General features: G+C 40.1%; 1 protein-coding gene across 1 annotated transcript in view; it reads left to right on the top strand.

The window, feature by feature from the left end:
* GAD1 (glutamate decarboxylase 1) overlaps positions 1-2,062 on the top strand; it is a gene marked incomplete at both ends in the record, with an annotated part of 37,251 nt that extends 35,189 nt beyond the window's left edge. Inside the window, 2 exons of the mRNA XM_082658595.1 lie at positions 232-321; positions 1,889-2,062. Of these exons, the coding sequence (XP_082514721.1) occupies positions 232-321; positions 1,889-2,062 (264 nt within the window). The remainder of the gene's footprint in view (positions 1-231; positions 322-1,888) is intronic.
* Between the last annotated feature and the right edge of the window lie 11,677 nt (positions 2,063-13,739).

Genomic DNA, 13,739 nt, shown 5'->3' with positions numbered 1-13,739 from the left:
GGTAACTTTAGTCATCTAGAAAATGGGTTATGGGAAACAGTTCTCTTGTCAGATATGATGGGATTAACCAGGCGTTGTTCTCCCAAGTATAGAAGTAACATGAAGCCTTCTTTTTTTTGTCTGAGAGACTTCCGCCAAGGGTCCATAGGGGTTTTGGGACAGCTTTCTCTCAGGTTCTCATAATTTTTCTGTTTTGTTTGTACGCATGCTTGTCTGTGAAAATCTCCACAGCCTGAGCACACGAATGTCTGTTTCTGGTATATTCCACAAAGCCTCAGGGGCGTTCTGGATAGCCCTGAGCGCCGGGAAAAACTACACAAGGTATGGAGTCACTCCTTGTCTCATCTAACCCTCTGCAATTTCTCTGGCTAGTCAGAAGATCCTCACTCTGATGTGTCTTTCTAACGGAGGAGAAATAAAAGCTAAAGGCTTGGGGTGGTAGGGAGACATCTTGTTATAGTCTTCTTGGGTCTGAATTGTCCCCTCACTGCGGCTCAGATCAGTGGGAACCTCTGGAGGACGCATCCCTGCCTTAGGTTGGTGTTCGTCATTAGAGGGGTCATATGCAGCGCAGTTGAATAATATACATATTCCTAGGAACTTTCGTATTAAACTATGTCTGTTAAAATATCTTTTACTAAGTTCAAGGCTGTTCTAATGCTGATTCATTCTAGTTGTCGGTTTCTATATCTAGTTTATATATTACTTATAGTTGTTTGTATTGTATTTAATTTATATACTATTTCATTCATCTAACCATTCAGCAAATATTTGTTGAGCAGAGTCCATGTGCCAGACAGTATCCTAGGCACTGGATTATACAGAAGCCCTAATTTGTGTTGTTGCCCATGTGAATTTTTTGGTTTTGATTTTGAATTTATTATCATTGTCCTATGTCCGACTTTCAAAATTCAGTTGCGCAGTGCTTTCTGTAGGAATATGTGATTGGGTAGACTTAAATAGTCATTAGAGGCCATCATCAAAAAGCCTACAAATAATAAATGCTGGAGAGGGTGTGGAGAAAAGGGAACCTTCCTACAGTGTTTGTGGGAATGTAAATTGGTGCAGCTACTATGGAGGTTGCTTAAAAAAACTAAAAATAGGGTTACTATATGATCCAGCAATCCCACTCCTGAGCATATATCCAGAGAAAATTCTAATTTGAAAAGATACGTGCACCCCAATGTTCATAGCAGTAGTATTTACAATAGCCGAGACACAGAGACAACCTAAATGTCCATAGACAGAGGAATGGATAAAGAAGTTGTGGTACATATATACAATGGAATATTACTCAGCCATAAAAAAGAATGAAATAATGCCATTTGCAGCAACATGGATGGACCTAGAGATTATCGTACTAAGTAAATCAGACAGAAAAAGATAAATATCACATGGAATGTGAATGTGGAATCTAAAAAAATGATATAAATGAACTTACAAAACAGAAACAGACTTCACAGACATAGAAAATAAATTTATGGTTACCAAAGGGGAAAGGGGATGGGAGAGGGATAAATTAGGAGTTTGGGATTAGCAGATACAGACTACTTCATATAAAATAGATAAACAACAAGTTCTTACCATATAGCACAGGGAACTACATTCAATATCCTGTAATAACCTATAATGGAAAAGAATCTGAAAAAGAATATATATATATGTGTGTACAACTGAATCACTTTGCTGTCCATCTGAAACTATCACAATGTTGTAAATCAACTACATGTCAATTTAAAAAATTAGTCACTAGATATTAGCCAAGGAAGAAACTTGTACAAGTAATAAAAAGAAAATTGCTCTTTTTTCCAACTAAGAAATGGGTTGCATTTTGAAAAAGAGCATGGTATATCAGTCTTGAGTTTTGTTTTGTGTTTTCCCTCACAAGGTGGCCCCGAAAATCAAAGCCCTGATGATGGAGTCTGGCACGACCATGGTTGGCTACCAGCCTCAGGGGGACAAGGCCAACTTCTTCCGGATGGTCGTCTCCAACCCAGCCGCTACCCAGTCTGATATCGACTTCCTCATTGAGGAAATAGAGAGGCTGGGCCAGGATCTGTAATTGCCGTCCATAGAACATGAGTTTCTGGGACTTCCCTTTCCCCTCTGGTATTCTAGGACAAACTCTATATGTTGCTGAAACACATAGGTCATTTCATTGAGGGAAAACATAATATCTTGAAGAATACTGTTAAAACCTTACTTAAGCTTGTTAGAGTTAGCAGGAAATGATGTTCTTTTTCAAAAGTTGCACATTAGGAGCACAGTATATATGTACAGCTATATATACCTCTCTCTATAAATATATGTCTGTATAGTGAGTGTGGCTTAGTAATAGATCACAGCATGTCTCCCACTCCAAGAGAATTCACTGTACCTTCAGCAGTTACTGAGGGCCAAACATGCTACAAACCAGCTTGCGCAACAACCCCAGGAAAGATGTTTTTCAAAATGCCAGGTGTCGGGGACCAAGGGAAATGCTGTTGGCAGGAGTTGACTTCATTGTCGGTATTTCTCCCGCCTGAAGTGATGATGGATGAGAAAAAGCACCACTGGCTGACAAGAGTCCCGCCCTTCCCATTAGTATCCTGTGAGGGGAAAACAGTAGCAGAGTCATTGATTGTTTCAGGTGTACTATTGCTGTATTTTTAGAGATTAAGTTGTATAGATTGTGGATATTTCTGTTGTCTGACCTTGGGGCGGAGTGGAAGAACACATGTAATGATTTCATTGACTGTTTAATAGTAGGTATATGAAATATTTGCTTATTTATATTCAGAGATTTACCATGTTAAAGAGGCGTCTTGTATTTTCTTCCCATTTGTAATGTATCTTATTTATATATTAATGCAGTAAGTTCTAAAAACTGATTATGGTATTTTCGTGCACTTGTGAGCCAAAGAGAAAAGATTAAAATTAGTGAGACTTGTATTTATATTAGAGTGCCCTTAAAATAATGATTTAAGCATAAGTTTACTGTCTGTAAGAGAACTCTGATACTGTACATAACGTATATATGGAAATCCTGTTACTTACATAGCATCTGCTCTTCTGTTACCCTCTCTGTCTGGCTATATGTCTGGTGTTCTCTACGCTTTTCTAGTAACTGTTGCGTAATAACTAGATCCCCTGTAATTTTGTAGTAGCTCATGACCAATCTCTGTGACTTGCTTAGCACAAACCTAAGGCAATGTTTCCGAAGACCTTCTGAAGTCGGATAAACTGACCAGGCTCACAACTGTTTTTGAAGAAAGGAAATTCACACTGTGCGTTTTAGAGTATGCAAGAAGAATATAAACAAATAAAAATATTCTCCATGGAGAATTTGAAAAAAATTTTCTTTTAGTATCTGTTTCATGCAGAAAGAGAGGTTTCCAGTTATAGTTACGGGGATCACCACAGTTACGGGGATCACTCTCCACTAGCTGACTTTAGGTGATGCTCAGTACCTTTATTAAGTTGCAACTCAACCCACAGTCTTAGGTTCCCAAGCCCCTTGTCTAAAAATCATTGGGATTCTAATTAAATAAAATTTGCAATTCACACCTGGAAAAAGAAAAGCCATTCCTGTTTTTCATTTTCCTATCTGCATCTTGGAGTTCCATTCATTCAGTTACTCAACAAATGTTTTCTTCCTCTATAGCAGGCAGTGTTCTAGCACTAGGTAGGGTTGCAGAGGTGTGCATGGCAGACAAATTTTCCTTCTCGTGGGGCTCTTCCATCACTTGGTGTCTGTGGTATCTGAATACGTCTGAGAGCACAGAATTGTACCTTCCTGCTGTTTATGCTTGTACAGTGGGCCCAGTTCACTTCCTCAGGAAACATATTTTGGTGCTGGATCATTATGAAATAGGGTCCATTTTCTACAATATTCTATTAAGCTATGATAATACTATCTTACTCATTTGGAATACAAGTAGTTCCCTATCTGGCACTTGTAGGGATTAAATGAGTCATTTGTAATTAACATACTGATTGTACAAGTAACCATTGTATTAAACAAACTGGGCTCCATAAGGAGGTGATGATAAAGTCACTTTGTTCTTTCTCTTACTGTTCCTTCAAATCCCCTTGTGGGCTGATTGTTTCCACGCGTCCATTTGAATTCAGGCCGATCCCGTAGCTTTCCTGGCCTCTCAGTCGCAAGAACAGTCTCATTTTAGCAACTAAATGTCCAGGTCAGTGTAATAAGCAAGACCTCAAATTTGTATACAATATAGAGTTCCTCCCCTTCCTCCCTCTGGTACCTTTCAGGCTGCAATTCCTGGCGCGAGGGGTGGGGGGGCGAGTGCCAGGCTGGTGGTGGGGTAAAGTCAGCTGCTTTTTTTCCTCTTTCAGCCTCATTTCTACTCCCTAGCTACTGTATTTTCCCATCTAGGGTCGGGTCTAGGGGGAGAAGGGGTCAAAGTAGCAAAGACGCAATTTTAGGTAACTGTTAAATTGGCATCTGACATCCGCGCCCCTGGTCTGAGATTTTCTTCTCATGGGACAATATTTTGAGGGGAATGGTTTATTTTTTTTATTAAGATATAATTGAGGTACAGTAAGAGTCACTCTTTATAGTGTACCGTGTATAGTGTTCTGTGAGTCTTGACCAACCCGTTCAGTCATGTAACCACCACAATACTTGGAGGAGTTCCATCACACCAATAAATCCCCCGTATCCTTTGTGTGTAGCACCTTCCCCGAGCCCCCCGTACCTGGCAACCTCTGATTTGTCTGTTTCTAGAGTTTTGCTTTTCCCATTTTGGTAATAGAATCATATAACATGTAACCTTTCGAGTCTATCTTCTTTCACTTAACACAGGGCATTTGGAATTTATCCATGTTGTTGTCTGTATCGTTTGTTTGTTCCTTTTATTACTGTGTAGTATTCCATTTGTATGAATGTACCAGTTTGTTTATCCATTCCCTCATAGAAGGAAATTTGGGTTGTTTGCAGTTTGGGGCAATTAAAATAAAGCCACTATGAACATTAGTGAACAGATTTTTGTGTGAATATAGGTTAGCATTTAACTTGGGTAATTAACTAGGTATAAGATTGCTTGATCATATTGTAAGAGTATGTTTAACTTTATAAGAAACTAACTAGTTCTGAAGTGGCTGTACCATTTTGCATTCTCACTAGCAATGTACAAATCTTCCAGTTGCTCTGTATTTTTGCTGACATTTGGTATTGTCAATTTTTTAAAATTTTAGCCATTCTTTTTGTTGTTACAGCTTTATTGAAATATAATTCACTTGCCATGTAATTCATCCATTTAAAGTGTACAATTCCCTGGCTTCTAGACTATTCATATAGCTCTACAGCCATCACCACAGTCAGTTTTAGAACATTTTAATCATCCCACAAAGAAACCTCATACCCATCAGCAAACACTTCTCATTCCCACACACACATCCTCTCCAGCCTTTGGAAGCCACTACTCTGCTTTCTGTCTATAGATTTGCCTATTCTAGACATGTCATATAAATGAAATCACACAATATGTGGTCTTTTGTAACCACATGTGACTTAGGATGTTTTCAAGGTTCATCCATGATATAGCATTTATCAGTACTTCATTCCTTTTATTGCTGAATAATATTCTATTGTATGGATATACATTTTATTTATCCATTCATCAGTTAATGGACATTGGGGTTGTTTCCACTTTTTGACTATTATAAATAACACTACCTACTATGAATATTTGTGTACAAGTTTTTGTATTGACATTTTGTTTTGTATTGTTTTTACTCTAATAGTGGTATCTTGCTGTGGTTTTAATTTGCTTTTTCATGGAGCACTTTTGAAGGATCCCATTGGAGTCCTCCCACCTCATCGCACATGAGACATCAAAGTCTCTCCTCCTGTGACCACTTAGGACTCAGACTCTCAGCTCTGGGCCCCTAGCAATATACCTGTCCAGCCCTTATGTTGATAACCCTTCTCCAGGCAGTACTCCTGGGTGGAATCTCTTTTATTTAAAATCAATTATGTGGATTACATAAGGAGGGCTTTTAAAATATACGTGTACAGGATAAAGAATGACGATAACAATACTTGACTACCCACTGCTAAGCCAAAGAAATAGAGCATCATCAGTACCTTAAGAGCTCTCCACCCCCATCAGGAACTCTTCCGTAATTGGTTGCTCTCCTTTCCCCAAGAAATGATCACTATTCTGAATTCTGTGTTAAACACTCTCTTGTTTTTCTATATAGTTTTAACACACATATATGAATCATTATGGTTTAGTTTTATTTGGTTTTGCACTCTGTATACATGGAATATTACAGAATATATACACTTCTGACTTGTCTTTCAACATTATGATTTTGTAGGGCCAGAGCTAACCCATAAAGAGCCTTTGGACAGTTAAAAAATTTTTGAAGGCACCGCTTCCTTCAGGGATAGGCATCCCTGTGCCAGTGTGTTCAGCTTGGCATGTGGAGCATGTAGTAGATTCTAGCACCTACTGAGCCCACTCCCATAACTTGCAGGCACAGCCTTATGTGACAGCCTCATGTTTTTGAGATTCATCTTTGATTATGCTGTAATGCATTCATTTTTATGGCTTTGATGCTATTCATTGGTATGAATATACTTAAGTTGGTTTATTCCTTCTATGAAGGTGGATATATGATTTTTTTCCCCAGTTTTTGCCTTTAGGGACAATGTTGCTATGAGCATTCTTCTTTCTTTTTTTTTGATTTTTTAGGTTTTTTTAAAAATTTATTGAAGTATAGTTGATTTATAATGTGTTAATTTCTACTGTATAGCAAAGTGATTCAGTTATACATATATATACATACTTTTTCATATTTTTCATTATGGTTTAATCACAGGATATTGAATATAGTTCCCTGTGCTATACAGAAGGACCTTGTTATTTACCCATTCTATATATAATAGTTTGCATCTGCTAACCCCAAACTCCCACTCCATCCCTCCCTCAACCCCCTCCCCCTTGGCAACCACAAGTCTGTTCTCTATGTCTGTGAGTCTGTTTCTGTTTCGGAGATAAGTTCATTTGTGTCATTCATATTTGAAGTTCATATTTGAAGTTCATTCACATTTTAGATCCCACATATAAGTGATATCATATGGTGTTTGTCTGACTTTCTTTGCTTACTATGATAATCTCTAGGTCCATCCATGTTGCTGCAAATGGCATTATTTCATTCCTTTTTGTGGCGGAGTAGCATTCCATTGTATATATATACCACATCTTTATCCATTCATCTATCAATGGACATTGAGGTTGTTTCCATGTCTTAGCTATTGTGAATAGTGCTGCTATGAACATTGGGGTGCATGTATCTTTTTGAATTATAGTTTCCTCCATATATATGCCCAGGAGTGGGATTGCAAGATCATATGGCAACTCTATTTTTAGGTTTTTGAGGACCCTCCATACTGTTTTCCACTATGAGCATTCTTTGCACTTGTTTCCTGGTGCTCATGTGCAAAAGTTTTTCTAAGGTTTAATACTTAGAAGTGAAATTGCTGGGTCTTAGAGTACTTGTTGAACTTGACTGAGTAAAGCAGAGTGGTCAAACCAAGTTGCACATCAACCAGCAATGCATGTTTTCCATAACCTCACCATCACTTGGCCCCAGATTTTTGCCACTCTGGTGGGTACAAAAGAGTATCTCCTTGTGGTTTTAATTTGTCTTTCCCTGATTACAAATGAGATTGAGTATCTTTTCACATTTTATGAACCATTTGTTTTCTCTTTTCTTTGAAATGCCTAATTCATACCCTTTGTCCAATTTTAAACTTAGTTGTTTGCCTTTTTATAGTTTTTAGAAGTTCTCTATATATTCCAAGTACAAATTCCTTTTGAGTGTATGTTTGATAAATATCTTCTCTTAATTTGGGGCTTGACTTTACATTTAACTAATGGTCTTTTTGTGAAAATATAATTTCTTAAATTTAATGTAATAGAATTTATCAACATATTTCTTTACAGTTTTTGGGTTTTTGTGTGCCTTCTTTAAGAAATTCTTCCCTATCCCAAAGTCATAAAGATATTCTCATATTCATATTGGCTTCGAAGTTTTATGGTTTTATACCTTTCACATGTAAGTCCTTAATCCACCTGGAATTGATGTTTGTGTTTGGTCCTTCTTCAAGAATGAAAGGGCTTTTCCAGGAATGTATACATATTTTGAAGTTTTCAGGTTATTATGAAGTTGTCCACAATATCTTCTTTTTTTTTAATCTGTTGCATCTGTACTTATATTCTCCATTTTTCCCCTAATAGAGGTAATTTGTGTCTTCTTTCTTTTTTTATTGATTAACCTTAGCAGAAGTTTGTCAGTTTCATTAAGCTGTTCAGAAAATATTTGTCTTGGTCAATAATCTCAATCATATGATTGCTTTTTACCTAATTAAGTTCTGCTTCTATGTTTATTATTTCCTTCTAATTTTTTGAGGCTTATCTGCTAATCCTTTTTCTAACTTCTCAAGTTCTGTGCTTAGGTCATTAATTTTGAACTTATCTTCTTTTCTAATGGAAGCATCTAAGGATATATATTTCCCTACAAGCATTCCTTTAGCTGTATATTACAAGTTTTGACACACAATAATTTATTATCATTCAATTCTAAATATGATGTTTGTCCATTTTTCCTTGTAGTTTAATTTTTGCTCTTTATTGGGTATAAACAAGCTTATAATTGTCATATTTTTCTGGTGATCTAAAACTTTTATCATTATGTGGTGACCCACTTTTTTTTGCCTTCTTGTCTATTTTGTCTGACAGGCAAATATAATTTGCCTAATATATATTTTCTCTTCCTTGAACTATAATGTTTCTGTATCCTTATGCTTTAGGTGTGTCACATATAAATAACTGGATTTTATCATCTTTTCCGTCTGACCATCTTTGTATTTTAACTGAAGAATTTCGTTTATTGTGATTACTGATATATTTGGATTTAATTCTACCATCTTATTTTGTGCTATCCATTTGTTCCACCTTTTCTGTTCTTTTTTTCCTTCTTTCTTGTAAAAGATCTGGATTAATTGAGGTTTGTGTTTTGTTTCTCTTGCTTTTCAGTTTTAACTTATGAGGGTATAATTGCTGATAAATGATACTCTTTATGTCTACCCTAAAGATATTAGCGTGAATACTTTACCATTTCAAAAGTTAATTTTAGGGCTTCCCTGGTGGCGCAGTGGTTGAGAGTCCGCCTGCCGATGCAGGGGACACGGGTTCGTGCCCCGGTCTGGGAAGATCCCACATGCCGCGGAGCGGCTGGGCCCGTGAGTCATGGCCGCTGAGCCTGCGTGTCCGGAGCCTGTGCTCCGCAACGGGAGAGGCCACAACAGTGAGAGGCCCGCGTAATGCAAAAAAACAGAAAAAAGGTAATTTTACTCTCCTCATGAATCACAAAAGAACCTTAGAATTCTTTTGCTTTGATCATCCTCCTCCCAATATATACGCCGTTGTTATCCAGTATTTCAGGTATCTCTTTTTTAACCCTATAATTTATACATTATTAGTAGTTTTATTCAATTGATTATTGCTTAGATATACCCACATATTTACCACTCCCTTGTGCATGATTCCTTTTTACATCTCAGACCTTCCATTTGGGTCATTTTCTTTTTCCTTGATCTGCATGTGTTTGAACTTTTCTCTATTGAAGCTTATTAATAACCCCTCTCTGAGGATGGGCTCTCTAACACTGCTTCCTGGGCATCGTTTGTGAGGCTGGTTTGAAAGCATAGGGAGTCAGGCGATTTGCTGCCTTCAAGCTGGAAAAGGTAACTCTTAGATAAGGCAGACTTTGTTAAAGAGAAAATGTTCCAGTCACATCAAGGGGCCCTGCTTCTAAGCTTTATGAGGATCCTGTTATCTGTTACAGATAAAAGAAACTAGATACATGCATCAAATTTACCTGCAAGAATCTTAAAATCCTTTAATCTGACCAAATGATGTAAAGCAGTTTAATAAAGGGAATCTCACTTTATTTTGGGTTGAAGAATGGAATTTTTCATAATACAAGGTTGCTTGAATATTCCAGTAAAACCACTTCAAAACTCCGTCTCCTGATTCCCTCAGTCTCCATAGTGGACATCTGTGTGTTATGCCTGCCCGACATCTATTCTCTTTTTTTCTGATCGTAGCACTCTAATTTGCCTTTGAGAGGATATCCTTTCTTCATTCTTGCTCCATGTAATGGGAGGAATGAGCCCACCCTCTGATTCCAGAGCTGGTCATCTGACTCAAGTGTGGCCAATCAGGGTATTCCATCCCCTGGGCTGCAGGGATGAACTCTTGACCCTGGACAGGCTGACAGGTGAGGTGATGAAGCCCTAGTCAATAAGGACTTAATGAGCAAAGCAACATGGGAGAAGCCTTAGCAATCTTGGCCTTGACACAACAGATGGAACAGAGGCCCCATCTTGAAAGCCTAGACTAGGTTTATCCAAGATTCTTTAATAATGGCTGAACTTGTCTGGAGGGCTGTATTAGTTTCCTATTGGTACTGTAATTAATTAACACAAATTTAGTGACTTAAAAAACAACATAAATTAATGTTTTTGCAGTTCTGAAGGTAGAGCTGCATTCTTTCTGGGGGCTCTAGGGGAAAAGCTGTTCCCTTGCCTTTTCTAGTTTCTAGAGGCTGTCTGAGTTCCTCGGCTCATGACTCTACTTCACATCTCCGTCTTTGACTCACCTGCCTCCCTCCTTCCATGATAAGGACCCTTGTGAATATATTGGGACCACTTAAAAAATCCAAGGGAATCTCCCTATTGTAAGATCCATAACTTAATCACACCTGTAAACTCCCTTTTACCATGTAACACATTCATAGATTCCAGGGATAAGGATGTGAAGATTTGGGGGGGGGGCCTATGGGTAAGATCCACCATGAGTTAAATGTACACTGGGGCCAAGGTACCTCCCGACAAAATCCTCATCTGAGGAAAAGAGACAGCTAATGGTCCAAGGACAATGAGTTGGTGCGACAAGGAATCTGTTAAGTTCATCAGGGAATGTCTTACTGAGATTAGTTTTTCGGAGAGGGAGACCTTGCGTTATTCCTAAGAACTGATACCAGAAATCTGTGAAGAGCAGGTGGTAAGAAAAGAATTCATTTCACTACAAACTGAGAAATTTAGAACACAAGCTGGCATAGCTGTGGAGCCACATAGCAGAGTGGAACCCCCATGGGGGTGTTTGGGGACTAGAGTCCAGTGGCTCTGTGGGAAGGGCTATGCCTTCTGCCTGGACCTCAAGTTACTGGATGAAGTTTGGCTAGAGCAAAGACTCCCATGACATGGCTTCAGAGTGGTTAACTTTTGAGGGTACTTTCCCCACTCATACGTACATTTCATAGGCCTCCGAGAAAAGGCTGAAAAAGGACAAAGGTATCCTGCTGCCAGGGCTCCGGATGCTTCTGCTCCAACACCAGGACAACCTGGCCATCATTGCGCTACTCAGGCCACTCCAGCGGGCGTGAACAAATGGCAGGAGGATGTGGCTTGGTGAGCTGTTTCAGAGTCCGCCTGTGTTGCTGGTCCTCGTGGCATGTGGAAGGGGGAGGGAAGCGGGTGTGAAGGATGGTTCTGTACTTTGTGGCAGGTTAACAAGTGGGATTTTTCTCTTTGCCCCAAAATTGGTACTTAGGATCCAACTGGAGAGATAAAAAGCCGTAAGTACTTCACCTGCTAAACCACCGCCAGGTCGCTCACCTTGCCCAGAGCTTACTGGTAGGTGGTAGAACTGGTCCTTCTAACAGCAGCCGTAGCTGCTGACCAGCCCTCCAAGCCCACCACCTTTCCAGACAGGAGAGAAGGGATTTGTCAGGGTTGTGAGCTGAGACCCAACACCCTGGAGCAGCTGGAGCCCGGAGGTTGAAGGGCGGGCGGCATCCCAGAGGAGATACAAGCCCTTCCCTGATGAGGTGAGGGCAGAAGGAAGAAGGACCAGCAGTTCGCGGCCCTGCCCCTCCCAGTCAGGTCGGTGAACCGCCAGCCTGTACGGATAGGGGAGTGGACAGCTTTGAAAAGCTGGACTGTCTTTTAATAATCAAGAGTGAAAAGTAAGTTATGGAATCTAAGCTATTGCCAAGGGACCCCCTACACAGTGAGAAAGAAAGTTTCAACATCTGGGGCTACAGATTGGAAGACGAATAGAACAGGTTCATGTTTTACCCCCCCCCAGAGTTAGGGTTATTAGAAATCTTTACAAGGAATTTACAGTAATGGCAGAATAAGCACCAAGAATCTTATTTTCTCCTGATAGTAGGCAAGCTGCCCTACCCTTTCCTAGAAGGAAAACAACAAAATACAAAACACCTGGAGAGAAGGGACGAGAAGAAAGAGGAGTGGAAGGGGAGGTGGGGAGGGGAGCGGAGAGGAGAGAAGAGAGAAAAGAAAAATAACACCTGTGGCTAAACTTAGTTGTGGGCCTTGGAGAAAATCAGGTGAAAGGAAGGAATGGAATGGGGTGAGGGTTACAGGTTCTCAGCGGGCTCCAATTACAACCTAACAGCACACGAAACTCACTGGGCCGTCGTTTCGGACTTGATGAAAAGAACAGCCCTCTTGCCTTAACTTTAGTCCGGGCAGTCAGAGAAGCTGGAATCCTCCCGGGAGGGAGAAGTAGAAAGGTGCCTTGTTTTCTTGTTATTTTTAGGGTTGGAGGTGGTGGCGGTGGCGATGGTGGTGGGTGGAAAAAAATAGAAAAGAAAAAGAAAAGCAGCAGAACACTTCCTTTGTGCTGTTTTAACAGAAAAGCTCTCCTTTTCTCCTCAGGCTCAATAGACGTCACCTAGTGGGCAAACGGCGGACTCACACTCAGCCGGCTTCCGTGGCCAGCCCAGGTTTGATTTCCTATTTCCTTGCTTCACCTACCAGACGCACGGATGTAAACGGTGTTTCAGCCTCTCAAAAGCTGCCCCTCACATTGCAGTGGAGGCAGCAGATGATTCGGGCTGGCAGAGAGTGGCCCAGGAGAGCCAGAGAGCCCCGAGAGCTGGGGTAAACAAAGGGGACTCCGCGGCTGCCGGACTCAGGGCAGGAGCTGGGAACCAGAGAAGCTGCGGGCTGACGGGGGCTTACACGTAGCTGTGGTCAGCAACAAGCTGAGGGTCTGGAATCTGGGGTGCCTGGTGAGGCAGGTTGGAACTCATTGGTCCTCAAGACAGAGATCTGACATTTAGAAGGTCATTAGTATTCAAGGCAGTGGCACCGGCCAGCAGAAATACAGTATATTCATTCTAGCCAGGGACCATCAGTCCTCTCACCCGTTCTGTATTTTATACACTGCATGCACATTCTGGGCCTGGCCAAAACTTCTGGGGCCCATAGGAGTGTGGGTATAAGGAATGTTTCAGCTGGTGTGAATTGAGGTGTTTTTTTCCTGAGGTATCGTTGACATATTAGTTTCAGGTGTACGACGTAATGATGCCGTATTTGGATATATTGTGAAATGATCAGTGCAATAAGTTTAGTTAACATGCATCACCATATGTAGTTACAAAAAAATGTTTTTTCTTGTGATGAGGACTTTTAAGGTCTACTCTCTTAGCAACTTGCCAATAGGCAATACAGTAGTATTAACTATAGTTGCCATGTTGTACATTACATCCACATGACTTATTTATTTTAGAAGTTTGTACCTTTGACCCCCTTTCCCCATTTTTCCCACTCCCCAACCCCCAGCTCTGGCAACCCCCAATCTGTCCTCTGCATCTATGAGCTTAGGGATTTTTTTGTTTTTGTTTTTGAGACT

Source organism: Grampus griseus, assembly GCF_964374135.1.
Source record: "Grampus griseus genome assembly, chromosome: 7".
Taxonomy (NCBI): Eukaryota; Metazoa; Chordata; class Mammalia; order Artiodactyla; family Delphinidae; genus Grampus; species Grampus griseus.
The sequence above is the reverse complement of the archived record's forward strand: the minus strand, read 5'-3'. Positions and strand labels throughout refer to the sequence as shown.